This window comes from Cyprinus carpio, chromosome A16 (assembly GCF_018340385.1).
Source record: "Cyprinus carpio isolate SPL01 chromosome A16, ASM1834038v1, whole genome shotgun sequence".
In the NCBI taxonomy this organism is placed as follows: domain Eukaryota; kingdom Metazoa; phylum Chordata; class Actinopteri; order Cypriniformes; family Cyprinidae; genus Cyprinus; species Cyprinus carpio.
Genome location: NC_056587.1, coordinates 19454934 through 19476566, shown reverse-complemented (window position 1 = coordinate 19476566; position 21633 = coordinate 19454934). Strand labels below are relative to the sequence as shown.

Below are 21633 nucleotides of genomic sequence, written 5' to 3'. Positions count from 1 at the left end.
TTTCTTAAACATATAAATGCGTGTGTGTATTTATATAAACATAAATATACACAGTACACACACATATATTATGTAAACAAAACAAAAAAAAAACCTTTTGTTTTGGATGCGATTACTTGCAATTAATTGTTTGACAGCACTACTTAAAATATAAAAAAGAAAATGAATATTCAGTTTTGCTTAAGAATATCTAAATACCTAGAATTGTTTCTGTCAAAGACTTAACCTGAATAACTTTGTCAAATCTAGCAATTAGTTCTTCCTCACAAGTGTTCTCAACTTTTAAACACAACTGTGCAAACATCTTGCATACATGGACGGTCTGTTGGCGAGCCGCCTGAAACTACCTGTATTACCAGCATAGTCCCTAAAACACTACCATCACCTACTAAATACACTAATAAGGGAGTACAAAACACTTGGTATATTAAAACACAGATTTGATATATTAAAGTGTTAATTTGCAGCTTTAAAACAAGCAGAGATAAAGGCATTACTAGGAAAAAAAAAAGATTAAAAAAAAGAAAGAAAGTGTAGAGTACAACAGTTAATTTTGGTCATTAAGTCATAACCTTACAGAGGTTAAGTAGTCAAATTATAGTTGTTGAATCAAATGTCATCCTACAACATCTGTTAATCTTTCTATCTCTCCTCTGTGTTTAAGCAGAATGAATAAATACATGGAACTTCTTGAATTCTTCAAAGAAGTGCAGCTCGTCAGAGAAGCTGCTGGAGAAGCCCAGATCTTTGCATGAGGTCTTGATTGTGTGAACCACACTAACAGGGATTGTCTCAAAAAGCTGTTCAGCCAACGGCGTCATTTTGACCTTCTTCTGATTCTTCTGCTCTGAAATCAGGCTCTGTATCCGGGCTTTATCGACAGGTTCAGGTGAGGCGCTGTAGGAGACCACAACGTTTAGCTTGTCATCTGACGATGGCACCTGAAAGCGACTCTTTCCCGTCAAAACGTGGAAGACTTTCTTTTTGGTGAACAGGCCGGTGGGGGAGTTAAAGATGCGGACTGACCAGCAAACCCAGTCGTACTTCTTTTTCAGGTGCTCTACCAGCAAGTCGGCCAGTTGCTGGTTGCTTTTGTCGCTTTGGTCTCTCACTATGCGTTTGGCGTCCAGCTCGGCCTGCGTCGGAAAGCTGTTGATGCAGTCTTCAATCACGATGTTCATTTTATTCTGCACCACTTTCATCTTCTCACCCCAATCTTGAAGCAGCTTCTCCTCATCGTCATCGCCTTTCAATGCTGAGTGTCCCAGTAAGGCGATCAAACCGACACAGAACAACTTTTTGAGGGTAGCGCAAAACTCCTCCACCGCCCTGCGGCTCTTCTGCTCGTAATTCAGAGTGATTTCCAGCACAGACTCTCCTGAGAAGTTATCCCCGGTTACAGCGTTGTAAAGAATGTGCAGGTTTTTATCACCCCCTGTCCTGTTGAAGTGCTCCAGGAACGTTTTCTTTCTGACATCTCTGAACTTAGGTTTCGCATTCAGGACATCCATGAATTTGCGGAACTGGTTGGTCAGGTTCTCCTCCACGGAGAAGTAGGTGGCATCTATGCCGCTCTTCTTGATCTCCTGGTTTATCTGCTGGACTTCTTCAGAAACGACTTCCAGGCGATCTCGCACTTTCTGGAACTGCTCCTTCATGTACTCAGCCTCTTTGCTTTCCACGTTATCCAGCGCCAGCTTCACGATCGGAGCTGCGATGGAGAACACAGGGAACAGATCTCCAGCAATGCTGGCCACCACTTCTGCGCCCTGCTCAAACACTTCCATGACTGTCTCGACAACATCCTTCTTCTGTGCAACAAGCTTCTGCAGCTGCTCGGCCATCTTTCAGCTTCAACAGCAAAAACGTCTCTGTTTAAAATTAGATCATTACATAATAAATGTCATAAGAAATAATACTTGAAACACCATGATTGTAATTCCAGCATGTTACCGTTGTATTAAATTTAAAGGAATAGTTCACCCAAAAATTTAAATTTGCAGAAAATGTACTCACCCTCAGGCCATACAATATGTAGATGAGTTTGTTTCTTCATCAGAACAGAATCAGTTCTCAGAATCAGTTCTGATGAAGAAACAAACTTGTTTACATCTTTGAAGGCCTATGGGTAAGTACATTTCCAGCTATTTGTTTTTTCAGTGAACCATTCCTTTAAGGCTCTGATTTACTGAGGCTACTAATTTGCTTGTGCAATCTAACAAATTGTATAGGGCTTCAAGGCCATATTATGATTTACTACGAAATATCTTTGTCTTCTGAGAATGGTATACGGAAAGAAACTTACATGTGTCAGTCCTCGTTCCTCTCAATCTTTGAGTGTTCAGTGTGAGTCAGGGTGGGCTTGCTGTAAAGAGATAAGGGAAATGAGAAATATGTTTTACAAACCATAAAAGCAGCAACAATACACACCAGGTGTAGGCACACATGCTAACAGATGCTTGCTCTCACTGACAACCACACCTACATATTCAAGAAAGAAATGGAATTCAATTCAAACATGCACTAAAGTGATTGTCAAATAATGTTTAAACACTTAGTCATACATTATGCAATACATAATAATACAGAGTACAGTTGTTTCAGTTGGAAACAGTTCAAATGGATTTCCCCTTTTCCAAATGTTAAAGGGCTAGCTCACCCAAAAATCTAAATTATGTCATTAATTACTCACCCTCATGTCGTTCCACAACCGTATGACCTCCGTTCATCTTCGGAAAACAAATGAAGATTTTTTGATGGAATCTGACAGCTCTCTGACCCTCCCATAGACAGCAAGGGTCCTTACACGATCAACGTCCAGGAACGTAGCGAAGAGATCGGTAAAATAATCCATGTGACATCAGGGGTTCAACCGTAATATTAGGAAGCTACGAGAATACTTTTTGTGTGCAAAAGAAAAAAAAAAAAACGACTTTATTCAACAATTTGTTTCTTCGCGTCACCCTGTAACGCCATTTTGGAGAGTTTACACTGAACACAAACAGTGTATGCTATTCTGTATCAGCTGCGCCACGTGGATACGTTTTCTACGTTGTTTGTGCTTTGATTTGAATGAAAACAACGTATCCGTGTGGTGCGGCTGACACAGAACACTCTCCAAAATGGTGCTAGGGTGATGCGGAGGAGACCGAATTGTTGAATAAAGTCGCTGTTTTTTTTCTTTTGTGCACAAAAAGTATTCTCGTAGTTTCGTAATATCACGGTTGAACCCCTGATGTCACATGTATTATTTTACCGATCTCCTTGCTATGTTTCTGGACGTTGATCGTGTAAGGACCCTTGCTGTCTATGGGAGGGTTCAAAGAACTGTCAGAATGCATCAGAAATATCTTAATTTGTCTTACGGGTTTGGAATGACATGAGGGTGAGTTATTAATGACAGAATTTTCATTTCTGGGTGAAGTAACCCTTTAATGATGCAACATAGAGTACAGGCCAAAACTTCCTAGTAGATCATATGCACCACCAGCCCAAAGACAGTCCAAGACAGACTAAATGTCTTGTGATCTAAAGGTTTGTGCTTTAATCTAAATAGTTTCTATATACAAATTGTTTTTCCAAACAAAAGAAAATAATCATTTTAATGCCTTTCACATTATTTGAAAATGTGGAAAAAGTGATAATAAAGTTTTGAGTAGGTGTATGCAAACTTTTGACGGATAGTGTAATATTAAACAAACAAAATAAGATCATATTCTATGAATATATGTTTACAATATACAATACAACAGTACGATTATGATAGCATTCACCAAAACTGATGATTTTCCATTAATGTTTCTGGCTGGTGCCAACACAGGTGTGGAAATGAAAAGCAGGTTAGTTCAACTAGCTGAGCAAGAACCTTTTTTTCCAAAGCACCTCAGTAACCATGGAAACAATACAAGGAAAACACCATGACAGCTTCACTCCAGACATCCATATTATGCTCTTTTTCACTGGGCAGCAGCTAAAAAATTCCAGCATTACAAGATGTAATCTCACTAATTTCGCAGTGTTCACCACTCAACCAAAATAGACCTGTATGCACATTTGAAATGCTGACCATTGCAAAGATCTTTTGGCATGGATCATACAAAATACACTAAACGGGGCCCTTAGCTAATAGCCTCAACTGAATTTATTACACACATATTAAAAAAGTCAGATCTCCTATATGGGTTACAATCCAACATTGCACAATTCCAATGATAACATATGATAAAATTATGTGGGTACAATTTTAGATGTAGTTAATGTAGCTGAAAATATGTTACAAGAACATCAGTGATTCAACCGTAACGTTATGAAGATGAGAATACTTTTTGTACATGAAGAAAACAAAAATAACGACTTTATTCAACAATTCCTCTCCTCTGTCTCTCCAAATCAGTGTAGTGCCATTTTGACAAATTCGACTAGTACGTAAGTGGCTTACGCTCTTCTGTATCAGCCGCGCCACAAAGATATGTTTTTTACGTGTATTTACGCGTTGGTTTGAAAGCAAACAGAGCATCTGCGCAGCACGGCTGACACAGAAGAGCGTATGCCACTTGCATACTAGTCAAATTTGCCAAAATGGCGCTATGCTGATTTGGAGAGACACAGAGGAGAGGAATTGTTGAATAAAGACGTTTTTTTTGTTTTCTTCTTGCACAAAAAGCATTCTCGTCTTCATAACGTTACGGTTGAATCACTGATGGCAGATGAACTATTCTGACGATGCTTGTCATACTTTCCTGGACCTTGACACTGTTATTTATTTGGCAGTCAATGGGTCAGTCTCAAGCCTCCCAGTTTTAATCCAAAATATCTTAAATTGTGTTCCGAAGACGAACAAAGCTTTTACGGGTTTGGAACGACATGGGGGTAAGTGATTAATGACAAAATTTTCATTCTGGGATGGAGTATCCCTTTAAAGACGCTGTCTCGAATACTTGATTCTGATTGGTTAATAGCAGGCGGGCCATCAAATAGTTCCTTAACCGTTGTCCAGGGCAACCGTTCCTCCAGAAAACGTTTGTGCCCTTCGCGGTTTTTATCGCAAATAATTTCAACTGAATAATATTTCACATGTAGCATTATATTTAATGTGTATTTTTTTTTTTTAGTTATTTCTATGTTTGTTTGTTTGTTAAGCATTAACTTAGTGGTATAATACGTGGAACAACGTACAACCACAATGTCAGTTGGTAACTTTCGCAAAATAAACGGCTTCAGAGAGACACGAGACCCCTGTCGAGGTTTATTTTGCGATAACGACCGACTGACTCTACCTGCACCCCCGCTGACGCAAAGGTAGGTTAATCACTCCTTGTTTTTCACAGGATACAGATTAGTTCATAACAAAATGTCCACCGACACTTACGGAAAGAAAGGGAAGCGATTAAATGTTACTTCAGATAGGATTTAGTTCACCTATCAGGCTGGAAAAGTTCATACAATGCCTGTTGACATAAACACTTCCTGGTTTAGACTGCAGAGATAAGAGTCAAACAAACACTCAAGAGTTCTTCAGAACGGTAACAAATGCGATTAAATTACAGAGAAGTTCATTTTTCGTGAAAGTCTATCCGTTATGAATCTCACTCGTGTTTAAAACACATCGACGTCGCGAGCTGGAGAACATGTAACAGGCGGACAGCAGACTGAAGAGAAACGCCCCAAAAAACTTTTCAGGAGCAAAAACTGAAACTACAGCGCACAGACGTTTAGACTAGAGAACACATAAGTTCTGTTATGAACCAAAACTCACCTTCCAATCGATCACAAATGGTTTTGAATAAAATAAAGCAAAAGTTGACGCAGATCTGTCTCGAGTCTGATCATGCGCTTGTTCTTCTCTAAAGCGCGTGGCACACCCTTCAACTACACTCAAGGAATTTCAAGTATTGTCCTTTATCTATTACAAAATTTACTTACCATTGCAACATTGTTTCCAACAAAACATGAAGTATGGTTTACGTGTCTGGTGTAAAATAAATATTTAAGTATAAAAAGTACAAAATGTACCATGGTTTACACTAAATTACTAAATCTTTTGTTACTATTGTAAGAAAATGAGTGAAGTATTGTCATTAACCCTTTAGAATTTACCACAGTGACCGTAGTTTTCACAACAATACCATATTGCAGTTCAAGAATTTATGTGTTGTCCTTTTATTATTTATAATATAATATGAACCTTATATTAACCTTGCAAATGAAAACAAAGCTGTGACAGATTGACATACAAAATTTTAATGTCTGTATGTATAATAAGATCTATATTTTAAACCCATTTGGATAGCTTTTGATACTTTGAAACAAATTGTATAAAACATAGTTGTTTTATTTGTGATTACATACCATCATAAGCAAGAAACGGACATGATTCCTGGATTACAGAGTATAGGCTATATCTAGTTAACTGAATGCTCATTATAACATTTTTCCAGTAAAGACTTTTACTGCAATCTAAAGTTGAAATGAAATGCTGTTTGATTGTAGACACCACGACTAACAATGAAACCTCACGAGTCTGTTGATCATTTAAGTTTTCTCCACTCAACTGCTCTTTCAAATGAATTTGAAACTACAAAGTATACAGCTTCTATCCGAAATGTCCACATTTTTGTTTGGTCACACACACATATATTTATCTTCATGGTCCTTTTATGCACTGACATGCAAAAATAAAGTGAACCAGCATTAATATGCTTTGTAGGTCTGCAGTAACAGTTCAGTCAAGGTTTGCTTTTTAATGGCCTACTATTTCATATAATCAGAATTTCTAAACCAGAAGTATATACTTAGCAGACTGATTCCCAATTCAGTTTTTTGCATGTCTATTCAGAATGAATGCACAGGTATGCCCTTTTGTGCCTCCCGAAGTAGAAACATTCTGGCTGGAAGTTGTTTTTCTCTTCTATTTTCTTATAGCAGCTAATGGCATGGACCACAGTGTTGGGAAACATCTTCCACAGCGTCTGAGCCACAGACTGCATGTTCCCCTTCAACTTTTGCATCTCTATCTGATCTACAATCTGGCTCTTGTTAATCGGTTTGGGGTCTGCACTGAAAGACACCACGATTCTGATGTTGTTTGGGGTCAGAAGATCAAAAAAGTTGCCACCTCCACCACTTCCATGGTACTTTTTGCCAGCGAGCCAATTCCAGAAGAATATGCCGCTGTGGTTGAAGACCCGAACTGACCAGGAAACCCAGTAATATTTCTTCGCAAGGATATCCATTATTAATCCTGTGAACTCTGGGTCAGTTTTGGCTTGTCGCTCCAGAAGTTGGTGCTCCACATCTGTTTTGGCCTGCAGAGGGAAATTCTTAATGCAGTCATCCACCGCCGCTTTCATGCGTGTCTCTACGTCTTCCATGCGATCCTGCCATTTCTTCACCATGACCTCGCCTACTGCTCCCTCTTTCAGGGCGGCATGACCCATGACTGATATAATTCCCATGACAAATATCTTCTTCAATCTGGCACAGAACTCCTCCACTGGCTTCCTGCTCCTTTGCTCTGTGGTCACCACCGTGTCCAACATGGCATCTCCAGAGATATTCTCTCCAGTTACAGCATTGTACAAGGAATCAATGTTCAGATCACCACCAGTGTTCTCATACTGGGTTATAAACTTCTCCTTCTTCTTCTCCTTGAACTTGGGCTTAGCATTGACAAAGTCTTGAAACTTCTCATACTGACTGATTATCTTCGCCTCGCGGTCAAAATTCTGCTTATTCATGGTCGTCCGCTGCATCTCCAAAGCAATTTGGTCGATTTCATCTTGAATACCTTCAAGTTTCTGGTTGATCTTTTCAAACTGCTCAGCCAGGAACTTGGCCTCTTTGCCTTCTGGGTTTCCGAGGAGCTCGGACGAGGCCAAAAACACGGCCTCCAGGATGGGGTGGAACTGTCCCACGGTGGCTGCTAAAACCTCGCAGCCTTGCCCCATGATTTCCACTCCTTTCTCGATCTTGTCCTTGTTCTCCAAAACCCATTCTTCCACCCGATTCATTGTGGTTCAAATCAGAGAGGCCGTCTTATCCTTCTTACCCTTGTCTGTAACAGATCAAGGCATATATATCATAAAATGGAAGCCACAACGTAAAAATCAATAATAAAATCAATGCAGACATTTCTAAGGGTCATATTTGTTTGCTCAGGATGGGACCTTAACAGTAACCTGAGATGAACTGGACAGCCACACCACAGGGGCAGCAATACCAGAGAGTTTGTACATTTATACATGTTTTTCATGGGCTTGAGCCATTTAAAAAAAAAAAAGGAAAAGGAAAATTTCTGGTTTTGTTCGGGCATGTCCAGTTCCACCTTACACCCCACCAGCTAAGTCTCAGCAAATTATACAACAATAAAGGCAGATTAGCGAGATCAGGTGTCTACTATGAGAATTAAAGCCAAACAAGCTAAAAGGTTTTTTTTTTTTTTTGTGCTTCAAGCACACTTTATTATTAGTATTATGAGCACACAGTCATCATGAATTGGAGAGCTGTTCGCTCCCCTTCTTTGGGGAATAAAGCATTTAAACCCCAGATTTATAGCAAAGCAGATGTTTTCAGGAGGGGTTGCTGGGAGAATATATTTGACGGCTTTAGCTGTTAAGCATTTCAGAACATTTCTGGGCACTTTGATTACACAAGGGAGATGATATGAAAGTGACAAGTGAAAGTGACGTGACATTCAGCCAAGTATGGTGACCCATACTCAGAATTCGTGCTCTGCATTTAACCCATCCGAAGTGCACACACACAGAGCAGTGAACACACACACACACACTGTGAACACACACCCGGAGCAGTGGGCAGCCATTTTTATGCTGCGGCGCCCGGGGAGCAGTTGGGGGTTCGATGCCTTGCTCAAGGGCACCTAAGTCATGGTATTGTAGGAGGAGAGAGAACTGTACATGCACTCCCCCCACCCACAATTCCTGCCGGCCCGAGACTCGAACTCACAACCCTTCGATTGGGAGTCCGACTCTCTAACCATTAGGCCACGACTCCCCACATATCACACTCGTATCTAATTTCCCAAGACTCAATATAAAGAAAAAAAGGCACACCCAGATCTGAGAAAATCTGTAACCAAAACACTTGTCCTGCGGTGAAACCATATTCTACACCATATGACTCCGATTTTTACATACAGAATAAACACAAATAAAAATACAAAACTAAACCTGACATTTGATAAACATATTTCAGAGATCAAAGACTTAATTTGGCTCTGATGCAATTATGTCTCACATAATGATTTAGTGGATTATGTGAACAATTACGCGAATTCAGTTGCTATTATTATGAATGATAAGCATGTAGAACTCAACAATGCATCTTTTAAAGGAGCATTCTGATCTCAATGGAATTAGGAGCTAAACAATACTTACTGAACAATACAATGATCCTGATTGTTTCAAGTCCTCCTTTGTAAGAATAATTAAGATGGCGTTGAAATTAAGACTCCAGGATGTGTCCGATTTGAGAAAGAGAATGACTTCATTAGAAAATAAAATAAGTTTAAAATAAATTCAGTCTAATAACTTGTATCAAAAACACTGTTTTTGGTGGTTCTACTCTGTGGAAAAAAGGAAAGGAACCAACCAACTGATTCTAAAAAAGAGGAACTGTTCAAGTTCAGAGCCACATCCCTTATTTCTATCCAAATGCTGCTTAGAGCTTCGTGGCAGTCAGTATATTGACTTAAACACAACATCCAGTGTTATATGGATATAATGTGGCAGGATGTTGTGCTTAAGTCAATATTGATTGGCATCAACATCACAATGATTCCCGTAAAGTGTCTTCTCCTACTGTTCATGACAAAAAGCATAGATCATAGGCCAGCTATTTTTATATTTGTGACTTTTTAATGAATGCTCTATAAAGTTTGCCCATAAAATAACAAAATATGAAAAAGGAGAAAGGAAAGGATGATAAATGGAAATGGACAAAGGCAAAATAAATAAATAAAAAGACTCACCGTTAGTCTGATGAAATGTTCAGAGGTGTTCTCCAGTGTTCCAACAGAGTCCAACTAAAACCACCAGCCTCCCAGGGTCCGCATATATATATAGACTCTCTCCTGCGGCACTCCCCCTTCAGATTAACTCCATCCCCTGCCAGCATTCCTCTGAGCCCACTAGAAGAGATGAGGGACAGGCATACAGACAGATAACATCCTGTAAACATGCCTTCTATGAGAAAAATTTCCATGTATTGGTATAGTGCCAGAAAGGCTTAGAAGCGTCTTTCCATTTTAAACATCCTGCATGCTCTGCCCTTCTACACGGGTTGTCATGGGTACAGACACTCACAGTGGCTTCTATGTGAGACGATATGGTAAACTGAATAAATTACATTTTAAAGTAAAGTGAAATAGAAAACAGTTGTTTTAAATTAAAAAATAAAGAATTATTCCCATTACACATTTGTCCACTGCAATTTGAATGTTGAAAGTGTGCTTCCATAAATAAAAATCATAACGATGTATAAAAATAACAGTGATGTACCAGAATTGTGTATATGTCAAAGATAAGTAATTTGTGTATAATATCACACTCTGAATGGCCAGAACTGTAGTGGTCACCATGCATCAGCAGGATAAATGATTATTATTATTATTATTATTATTATTTTGCAATCTTCAAATTTTCGTTTTTCTTTTAGGAGACTTTGGCGAGCAAGATGCCAATCCAAAATTTGTGTGAAAAAAGCCTTTGGGGGCCCAATGCTTCTAGGTCACTTCCGTCACACTGCTTTAGAAAGACTCTACTGTTTGCAGCATGGCAGGCAAACAAACCCAGAGCCTTTGTGCTGAAGCGGTCACTGGGACACACTGGCATGCATTGACTTGCCTGTAGAAGAACAGGGGGCTGTTGTGGATTACAGAGGGTCTGGCTTTAGAGTTTCAAATCTTCATGTCACTGTTAGATCTTGTACTATGCAAATCAGTTTTGCTCATAAACAGTGATGTACACCGTAATGCAGGGTGTGAGCACTGTTGCACGTGCATTAGAAACAGAGTGTGTTGTGGCAGGTTAAGATCCATACTTTCCAAAAATATCTATTAGAAGTACAATCAAATGACTAATGCACATAATTCCTAACTTTAAGAATTAGACTTCTCTTCCCATATTGTACAGGCATGAATTTTACCTCAGCTTGTTGACAAGAGTGCTGTTACTTTTCACCCAGCATTGACTTAGAAACCACCCAGAATACCATAGCAACACTCTAGAATTAAAGAAAATATAAGCATATAATTTGATTTGTTAATGGTCTCTTTGTCTAAAGCAAATCAGTCGACCACACACTATTAGGCATAAGATGATCTCAAATATTAAAGCAATGAATGACTAAAAACTGCTTCCATATCTTGTAGTGTGTTAAGTGTGTCTTCCGAATAGCCATTCTCTGTATTGGAAATCCCTGCTCATGCATTATTTTTTCTAATTTAGCAGGAGTCATGATGTAAAGTTAAAAAAAAGAGGATTACGTTTTTACTTTGGTCTGAACAACAACAACAAATCTGTCAGATTGACAGTTATGCAAGGTGTGCAAGAAAGGGCAGGATAGTTCACTGCATGAATTTTTTCATCAATAATATTTATTATGAGCACTGAAATAAAGTAAATGTAAAGTAAATGGAAAATGTGAGATGTGATTTATGCACAACACAAGTTTATTACTAACGCTTAGGGGTTTTGAAAAACAGATATGAGCAATAGTAATAGTGTTGCTTGCTTCTGCAATTGCAAAACATTGGCTTTTTTATGCCACATGATGTATTTTAAATATTATCCTCATCTTAAATATAACTGTGAGTAGTGCAGTGCTTATTTATGGAGCCACAAGATGTCACTGGGGTTCAGATATATTTCTTATGAAGCAAATCTGATATTGTATAAAAAGTCAAGCTTTTTAATTTTCATTTTACAAATCTGTATACTAGACAGTGAATCTGATAAATTTTTTTCTGCAAGTAAACAAGTATTAGCATGCCTATTGGGTAAACTGTAAGAGTAAATTGTGGGGATTATTTTATGTGTGAATTGGCTGCAGGCCATGTTGAATAACTGTTAAATTGGAATTATTCAGACAGGTTTGTCTTCTTAACTGAAACTAAAAGATCATTCAAGGGGGTCTTCCAAGAATCATCAAGACGTAATCATGTGGTTTGTCTTGGCTGAATGTTTCATTGGAAAAGATTCAATGTGTGCGTCATTGTAAATGTGCCAACGTCTGTCATGTGAGACAGGACAAACAAAAAGATGTACTGAATCTACAAAAGAGGAAATATCCAATGCAAATGAGCTACTCCATATTATTTTTAGCACTTTAAGTTTTAAGCGCTGGTTAATGACAGACCTGAATATCTCTGCTTCCTCTGGTCTGAAAAAAAAAAGAAAAAAAACTTAAGAGGAAATGACAGTAACAACAGTAAAAATCTCATATATTGGCAATTTATTCCACATAAAATAGATAGCTGTGTTTCTACACACACACACACACACACACACACACACACACACACACACACACACACACACACACACACACACACACACACACACACACACACACACATACATATATATATATATATATATATATATATATATAGGTATAGCTGGGCTATATACTGTATATACAGTGGGTATGCAAAAGAATTTAGTTGCTTTGCAGCCTGAAATGAAGACAGACAGTTTTTGTTTTATCCAGCTGAATATCCAGATATATGAATGTCCTTGCATGCATGGCCTAGTCAGAGCTCAGACTTAAACCCCACTGAAAATCTGTGGAATGCATTGAAGCCTGCAGTCCACAAATGCTCACCATCAAATTGAACTAAACTTAAGCAGTTCTGCAAAAAAGAGTGGATAAATATTTTAAAGTTGGTAGAGACATATCCCAAAAGACTAAAGGCTGTAATTAAATCAAGAGGTGGTTCAGCAAAATACTGTCACAAGGGGGTGATCCTTTTTCCAGCTCAGTGATTCTGTTTTTATTTATTTATTTCTTTATGACATGTTGGTGTTTTATCTTTCAACTTGGATGTTATAAGTTGTAAATACTGCTGGATAAAACAAAAACTGTGTCTGTCTTTATTTCAGGCTGCAAAGCAACAAAATGTGATTATTTTAAAGGGGGTGATTCTATATTTCTATACCCACTGTATATATTGATGGTGAGTTGGTTTAGCAGTGTTTTGGCTGACTTAAAGTATGTCTGTATTGATTTCAGTCAGATTTCCTAAAGCATCTCTCTCTCTGCCCTTTAAAAACCTCAGCCTTATGTAAATGGGAAATGTGATTACAGCCCAGACAGCAATGAAAAGAGAAGGACACCGCTTTGCAGTTCTGCATTAATGCGTGGCTGTTTTGTCTTGTGAAGGGCATTGGAGTTAATTTATGATCATTTGTCATTTAACCTTTGTTTGTCATCTCATTTTGGTTGTCCTCATGCTCAGAAATGTGGATGATTCATTGTTGTGAATTTAAAATGTAACGTCTGACCATTTGCACAGAAATCGTTATGTGAATCCAATGTTATTGCCTGAAGGACGTTTATGGTCATCCATTTTGTTTGGGTTTTATCAGAGTACAGGGTCACTTTGGTGATAACGTGATGCTCCACCAAGAACTCAGAGATAAAATGTACTGGCATGAGCGTTAGACTGTCAGCACTGCAACAGACAGATAGAAAACTAGAGGAAGGCTGTGTGTTACAGATGACTGTTGTGGTTTTGTCAGGAAAGAAGCTATAAAAAGCTGATTAGTTATTGCCTGCTGATTAAATATTACTTTATATTTAAGCGTCAGGTCTAAAATTCTCCCACTCTGTCAACCGTTAATTTATTACTTAATAAATCTTGTGTAGGGAAAAAAAGTCACTCAGAAATTGCTAAATTTCACAAACAGAAAATGACAAGACATTGAATTAAACAAAAAATTTTAGAAAAACTGAAACAGTACAAAAAAGAGAGCATATTTACAGTGTATATAAATCATTTATCCATAACATTAAACCTTCAACAAAAAGATGAAGAGCATCCGGGATCTGGAAGTCAGTCCAGGATAAATTGCACGGAGATCTCTTAACAGATAAATGACTTTTATAAACCATTCCCAGTCCAGAGATGAAGTTCACTGGAATACACACCAGATCTGTCCTCTCTTCCCACATGACCCTGTTTGTTTAACCAGTTCCTGTCAGACCAGTTTGCACTGTGTACTTTAGCTAAGAGGGTCGTTGGTTTCAAATTTCACATACAGTATGTTTTTGGTAGTTTAAAAGACAGATATAAGTGCACTATGCTGTTTTAGGAATATTTTGTATGAAACATCTGTATGTATTGTGAAATTTGGTCCAGTACACCCCTTACATGAATTGAAAAATGTTGTGAAATCCATGAGAAAACATTCATCTGTCTCTACTCATGTTTGCCAAAGCAAGATCAACACACCATTAGGAGGACAGATTTTCTTTTGAATGAACTCATAGGTCGCAAATTATTCTTTATTTCATAAAACCTTTGCAGTACACAGAGGGTTGATTATAAAGTTCATTTTATTCTGCAGTTTATTAATCCCAGCAATTTCTTCCTAATTGCACTGTTCCAGCTTGCATAGATGTTTGTTTCTCACGCTCTTGACCCTTTCACATTGAGTTTAAACTGAACTCGCATCCCAAAATAAATAACCACAGAGAGCACAACAAAGATTAATAACATCTCATGACATGATGCCTAATTTGTTTCCTTTTTTTTTCAGTGCAGTTCGAAGAAGACTGCAACACAAACTGTGCTTTTTTAATACTGATACTAATATTGGTAATTTTTTATTTTTAAGTGTCCAATAAAAAATGATTGTATTTATTTAATAATTTCATATACATACATATATATACAATCACAAAAAGTGCTTATTTGCATTTTTAATTAATGAATTTGTATGCAACAGTCAATCATACTCAAATGATTACATACATTTGGAGATAGTAAAAATTTAATAATTTGAAAATGATTGGCTGTTGCAGAAAAATTAATTAATTGTGAATATATATTACTAATGTTATATATAACTTATGTGCACAATAAGTGCTTTTTTGTAAATTTACTGTCAATTAATTTTATTATTTATATAAATTGTATAATAATATTTTTATAAATATTTATGTTTATATTATATAAATTACTTGACCTTTGAAGTTTGATTTCTGTTAAAGTTAGATATGTAATGCTGTATTTGGGTGTTTTTTCTATAGAGACCCACTAGATGGCATCAATCTGTAGACCTGGTTTTTAAGAATTGATAACTGATAGTGGAAAAGTGTGAATATCAGTAAAAAAAATAAAATAATATCAAACATTGTATATATCTACAATGCAGTTCATTCAAAGAGATTGTCACACTTTTTTCAAACCTTGTTTATTATAATAATAATAATTACTATTACTATAATAATAATATCACTGGCATGAAAGTGACACTGTCATGGAAGGGAAGCAGTTGCTTTCTGTCAAAGTTGAAAGTGTTGTGGGAATGAATCAGGCAGAAGAGAGGGAGGTTTATTGACAGTCTGATATACTGCAGTGCTGAGGAGACACAGAGCGGAGGAGTTGAGCTTATCTTACCACCAGAGAGAAAACAGTGAGACAGAGAGTGATTCCAGATTGCTGATGAGTCCTCCGAGACAGACGGAGGAGAAGGAATGCATGTAATTCCTTAGTTACCATTACCATTCTGTGAAGAAATCTATATATTCAGTGGTTTGATAAACACAGTCAGACACATCAGAAGGATGAATCCTGTGCGAAGGCTGAGGGTGAGCTGGTGTGTGTCACAGTACAAATGTTTTAATGCTTTTTATCAGATCAGGCCACTTAAGGCCAGGAGGCCGGTCGATGGTCCACTCTGATGAATAGGTAATGTCATTAGCTCAGGCTGGGATTGGCAGATGCAACCAGAGTGAGGTATCATGGGATTGATGCAGTATATCTGGCAATACTGTGATGTTGGGCCAAAATCACTTATTGGTTTATTAAATATTGATATTGACTTTCCTAGGGTAGGTTGGGCCTTTATTTTCATTATATAATAATGCAAAATATTTGATAAAGTATGTATTTCAACTGTTTTAACAACTAAAGCTTTTGTGTGTGTGTGTGTGTGTGTGTGTGTGTGTGTGTGTGTGTGTGCGTGGTTTACTATTTAGTGCTGAGTTTGCTGATATTAAACGTCATCAACTAATTCCAATGTGTTTTTGGCGCCATCTGCCAGCAGAATGTGCACAACAACAGACAATATTTCTTTTTATTTAGTGTAAAAAGTACTGTATTTCAACTGTATTGTCACTATGTCATACCAAAATAAAATACATATGTTTTAAATTAGTAGCAGACAGGTGTTAGCCACTAAAAAACCTTTATCAGAGATGAAAGCGAGCCACATGGATCAATAGCTCCAACCGCTAATGAATACATGAGTTTCTATCCACGAGACTTCTGATTTATTAAATAACTGGAAGAATAACAAAGTGCATTAAACAGTAAAACTTTTTGCGCTACAAGTGTATTTTATGATCACGAATTAAAATAATATAACATCAAATACCAGTTTGAAATATCAAGCAGCATTACTGGAAGCCAATGTCACTGGAAACCTTGCACAAAGGAATTGTTGAATAAAGTCGTTATATTTGTTTTCTTTGCTTACCAAAAGTGTTCCCGTCGCTTCATATAACATAGATTGCACATCTGATGGCAGATGGAGTATTCTGACGATGACTTTCATACCTTTTATGGACCTTGGCATTGTTATTTACTTGGCAGTCTATGTGACAGTCACATGCCTCCCGGTTTTCATCCAAAATTCATCTTAAATTGTGTTCCGAAGACTGATTACTGAAGCTTTAACAGGTTTGGAACCACATGGGGGTAAAATAACACTGGTCTAAATCAATAGGTTCATATTGTGTCATTGTTTTTGATTAACGTTTTTTGCAGTGCTTCATGGGATGAGAATTCTTCATAAATTGAGCAATTTTTTACAATTACAACTGAACTTGTATTGTGCCTTTTAAAAATGTTTTGTAAAGTTTGTAATGTTTTCATCCATCTCACAGCTGGTTTGTTTGGATCATGATCTTGGACTCTTTATTGAGCATTTTCCCCCCAATTTATTTTCTGTATGGTAAAAATTATTGGGAAGGATACTTCTGGAACAGATGTCAGAAAAAAAAAAATTCATATTGAATTATTAATGCTATATCAGTCTTTATGTGTAGACACTAATGGCTGATCTGCTTTAAAAAGTATAATTTTTTGTAGCAGCAGCAATATGATCACATACTAGCTTAAGGCCCTATACTGGGTGTAAAATGATGGATTGTTCCCTCTATCTGCACTTCAGTGATCTTAATGAGTGGATCTGGAGAGCTGATCACAGCACTCTGGCGCTCGTCGTCTGTATATTAACAGTGAAAGGTTACTCACCCTCTATTTCTGCAGCCCGTGGCCAGAAACTGCTGACTTATGTACAAAAGCAGTAATTTAATTAGAAGTGGCTTTGAGTGCTATATGTGTCCACTTTAGAGAGTTAATAGCAATGAATGTCAACAATCGCTTGTTAGCCATGTTAACGTGAAACATGCCATACCAGACAGAAAACTGAAATTAGATTTCTTATTGCCTGTAATCTTGAAAAAAAGCTTAAAATTGTTTCTTGGGAATATATAAATTCAACTTTGAACTGACATGAATTTTTAAAGGGTATATTTTAGTCTAACATCATGTCCTCTCGGATGTGCAAGACATGCATTAATTTCCTGAGACGTCTTGCCGTGGGCTTTTTTATGGCTGATGAGCAACAGATACTGTCAGCTCATGTTATTATCATGCAGGCTAAATGGGGAAGCACTTTTGTTTGCCAGTATTGTCAAGTCATATTGCTTCAGTTTTTATTACTACAAAGCATTTGTTTACATAATCCCACAGCATTTAACATGTTTGCTGCCTTCTGCATTTAAAGGGAATATTTTCAGATAGACATTCAGTTATATTATAACATTATGATGCAAACATGCCCAGTAATAAAGCAAAAACAGTCAACCTATCCTCTGCAGTGAATGGGTGCCGTCAGAATGAGAGTCCAGACAGCTGATAAAAACATCACAATAATCTACAAGTAATCCTCACCACTCCAGTCCATCAATTAATGTCTTGTTATGCCTAACGCTGATTGTTTATAAGAAACAAATCCATCAAGACATTTTTTTAACTTCAAACCATTGCTTCCAGCTAAAAGACGAGTATTCTATAATATTGCTCTCTCTGCTGAAAAAGTCAACTTGTCTGAATCAGGAGAGAAATATGCACTAAAACAAGCTGTGAAAAATAATAATTTTAAACTTACATTTGGACAGGTGATAGCAACCTTACAATAAACATATAACAATGCTGCAGTTTTTCAAGGACTTATAGATCATGAATAATGTAAAATTGCTAGTTGCAAAATGTTAGATATATAATATTAGTAATTATTTGTTTGTCTAAATCTATTCTGAATGCACACACACATTCACTTTCTTATGTTTCTCCCAGTAGTGACATTCTTCAGGAAAACTCGACAGAGCAAAGCTGTCCTTGTGACGACTGATGGCATGAACCAGAAACCCAGCTAACTGCTTCTCCAGAAGCTCCACAACAGCTTTGGCATCTCTCTTCCTCGCAGGGCCCTCCATCGTCTGTTTTACGCTCTCGTTGGGCACAGGCTGAGGGTTGCTGCTGAACGAGATCACTAGGTTGGTGTCGTTTCCTTGAGATACTTCAAAATAATTCTGTCCAGCCACACACTGAAAGTTTTGTCCAGCTCTCAAGTTGCTAATTTTGCCCAAGTTACTAATGGCTCTGATGGACCAGCTCACCCAGTCGTACTTCTTCACCAGGAAGTCCAGCAGTTCCTGAGCCGTTTCCTGAAGGTTCCCATCTTCTTTCTCCTTCACAAGCCTCTTGATGTCCAGTTCAGCTTGCTCTGGAAACGAATCCACACATTTCTGTATCGTTTCCTTCATTTTCGTTTCAATTTCTTGGATCTTCGTGCTCCACTCTTGAACCTTCTCCTGCTCTGATTCCTCACCCTGAGTAAGGAAACAATATCCCAGCAGAGCGATGATTCCCAAGCAGAGCAGCTCCTTCAGCCTGACGCAGAAGTCTTCCAGGACCCTTCTGTTTCTGGCCTCGTATTGTTCCACAACATCCAGGATTGGCTCCCCAAACGTGCTGTTCCCCATCACAGCATCATAAAGCACACAGAGATTTTTCTCTCCACCTGTTATGAAAAAATGCTCTAAGAACAAGCGTTTTTTGACCTCTTTATACTCAGGTTTAGCCTCCAGAATGTCTATGTATTTTCTAAACTGGTTCCGCAAATTTTCCTCCACAGAGAAGAACTGGGAATCCAAACGTCTCCTTCTGATCTCAGAGTCAATGTCCTGTAACTGACATGAGAGGACATCTAATTTGCGCCTCACAACTAGAAACTGATCTTTGACATATGTGATCTCCTTGCTTTCCACATTTTCCAGAACCAGCCTCAAAACTGGAGCAGAAGCTTCAAAAAGAGGACACAGCTCCCCAACAGCGCTGGCCAGCACCTCTGCTCCTCTCTCAAACATCTCCATTACGGCTTCAATGGCCTCCTTCTTCTGGGCTACAATCCGCTCTAGTGGACTGGACATTTCTTTAAAAGCAAAACCACAACCACAACACACACAAAGAACAATAGTAATTTGATTTATAATACACTTAAGAGACATTTTTAAACGATGTATGTAGTTTGCATTGAATTATATTTAATTATGTTTTAAACATATTTTAAGAAAACGATGATGTTATAAGCAAGTGATGCAATACATTTTCTATTAATTTCTTATATTAGTACAACCCACTAGTTTTCATAACTGATCTGCATTATGCATGTAAATTTAGTTATTTTTTATTTCAAAATGCACTGAATCATTGTTTTATTTTTACATAAACAAAAAGTTGTTTTAATTGAGGTTGATGTCAAGTTTTTGTTCAGCTTTCTTCAAATTAAATGATCATCTGACTGAGACATTTAAAATAAAAATAAAATGTTGTTCAATAAATACATGAATAATTTAGGCTATATTTTTACATTTATTTTCATAATGCACTGAATCATGTACATTACAAATGCAAATGATTTGATTTAGTTTGATTTGTGTTCACATAAATGTAAAAGGTAATGTGATTTAACTGAGTTTGAACAGAAAAAGTGTAAAAACAATTTTTTTTCAGTTTTCTTCAAATTAAATGATGGGATTTATGAATAATATGAAATTTTTAATGGTTAATAGATATTTTTTAATGTATATCTCTGCAGCATCATAAGACATTTTATATGTATCTATATATCTTTTTATCTATCTATCTATCTATCTATCTATCTATCTGTCTGTCTGTCTGTCTGTCTATATTCTATAGTAGCTATTTCAAATGTGCATCACCACTTTGTCAGCTATTTACATTTTTAAAAACATAATGACATATACAAAGGACAGTCATAAAAGGTTTGGATCTAAAGTCACCCTTAAATGGTTAATGTGGCTTTTAAAGATTAACCATGCACAATAAGGATAAATAACTATGGAGCTGAAATAATGATAGATGACTTTAAAAATAATGTTGTTCAATAAAACACATAATAAATGATTTAGGCTACATTTGTGAATCCAGAGTTCAGGACACACCTTGCTAGTCTGTCTAAAGCTCTAATGCAGTCTGCCTCACATGAATGTGTCCTAATCATGCGCATCCTTGACATCACATCATCATCCCTAGCAAAAAAAATATATGTAAAACAGGTTTCTCACGCCTCTCACGATGAAGAGCTGCTGGAATGACCTCCAAGTTTCCAAATTATTCCCACAGTTTCAGGTTCGACTTCAAAGCAAAATGTCGTGATCATATGCTCACTGTGGAAACGATATGTGTGTGTGTGTGTGTGTGTGTGTGTGTGTGTGTGAGTGTGAAACGATGTGAGCATGGCCAGAGAGAGAGAGAGAGAGAGAGAGAGAGAGAGAGAGAGAGAGAGAGAGAGAGAGAAAGAGAGAAAGAGACGAGAGGGTTGCGCGCACTGATAGGTTTGGGGTGGTTTTGGGAAGCTGTTGGTAACTGTCGGATCAATGATTCATATTTGATTGCGGTGTATTTTTATAGCTTGTTTACAGATGGATCTGTGATGTGCTGCTCAGAGATCAATTTTTACACGTTTAAGTGCAGTTTATTTTGCTTCGTGCGCAACATCTCACGCGCCACTGGATTAACGTGAACGTGCGCAGATTTGGGATTTTCGTATCTCACTATCCCAAAGAAGGTATTTCTATCACACATTGTATACTAGTTAGTATAATATCATTATACTATTATATTACATTTTTTATAATAGTGTACATTTGTGTCTAATAGATTGTGCGCAAATAATGGATAGCTCAAGGGTTACATACTGTAGATGCCACTTTTGAAACTAAAACTTTTTAATAAAAATGTTATGAATATTTATTGTTATTATTTATTAAAGATTAATTAATGATTGTAGGCAC

General features: G+C 37.3%; 2 protein-coding genes and 1 long non-coding RNA gene across 10 annotated transcripts; 1 reads left to right on the top strand and 2 right to left on the bottom strand.

The window, feature by feature from the left end:
• Nucleotides 1-204: 204 nt before the first annotated feature.
• Nucleotides 205-10126, bottom strand: LOC109105083 (protein rapunzel-like). 8 transcript variants are annotated; one of them, XM_019118429.2, is made up of 3 exons: nt 9989-10074; nt 2306-2365; nt 205-1871 (listed from the first exon to the last, which is right to left on the bottom strand). In XM_019118429.2, the coding sequence occupies exon 3, from the start codon at nt 1842-1844 to the stop codon at nt 660-662; it is 1185 nt and encodes a 394-aa protein (XP_018973974.1). In that variant the 5' UTR covers nt 1845-1871; nt 2306-2365; nt 9989-10074; the 3' UTR covers nt 205-659. The 8 variants fall into 8 exon arrangements, with proteins under 8 accessions (XP_018973974.1, XP_018973979.1, XP_018973977.1 ...); XM_019118434.2 differs by having other exon boundaries at nt 205-1851; nt 9989-10036; XM_019118432.2 differs by lacking the exon at nt 9989-10074 and adding an exon at nt 5756-6009 and having other exon boundaries at nt 205-1851.
• LOC122148043 lies at nt 5010-19728 on the top strand. Its single transcript, XR_006162035.1, has 3 exons — nt 5010-5298; nt 18611-18810; nt 19594-19728. It is a non-coding gene; the product is annotated as an uncharacterized LOC122148043 (long non-coding RNA).
• Nucleotides 18188-21031, bottom strand: LOC122148042 (protein rapunzel-like). Its single transcript, XM_042773171.1, has 2 exons — nt 20905-21031; nt 18188-19748 (listed from the first exon to the last, which is right to left on the bottom strand). The coding sequence occupies exon 2, from the start codon at nt 19744-19746 to the stop codon at nt 18565-18567; it is 1182 nt and encodes a 393-aa protein (XP_042629105.1). The 5' UTR covers nt 19747-19748; nt 20905-21031; the 3' UTR covers nt 18188-18564.
• Between the last annotated feature and the right edge of the window lie 602 nt (nt 21032-21633).

What these genes read in the sequence shown, in the direction of transcription:
- LOC109105083 (XM_019118429.2), bottom strand. Translation starts at nt 1,844, where the DNA reads ATGGCCGAGCAGCTGCAGAAGCTTGTTGCACAGAAGAAGGATGTTGTC.
- LOC122148042 (XM_042773171.1), bottom strand. Translation starts at nt 19,746, where the DNA reads ATGTCCAGTCCACTAGAGCGGATTGTAGCCCAGAAGAAGGAGGCCATT.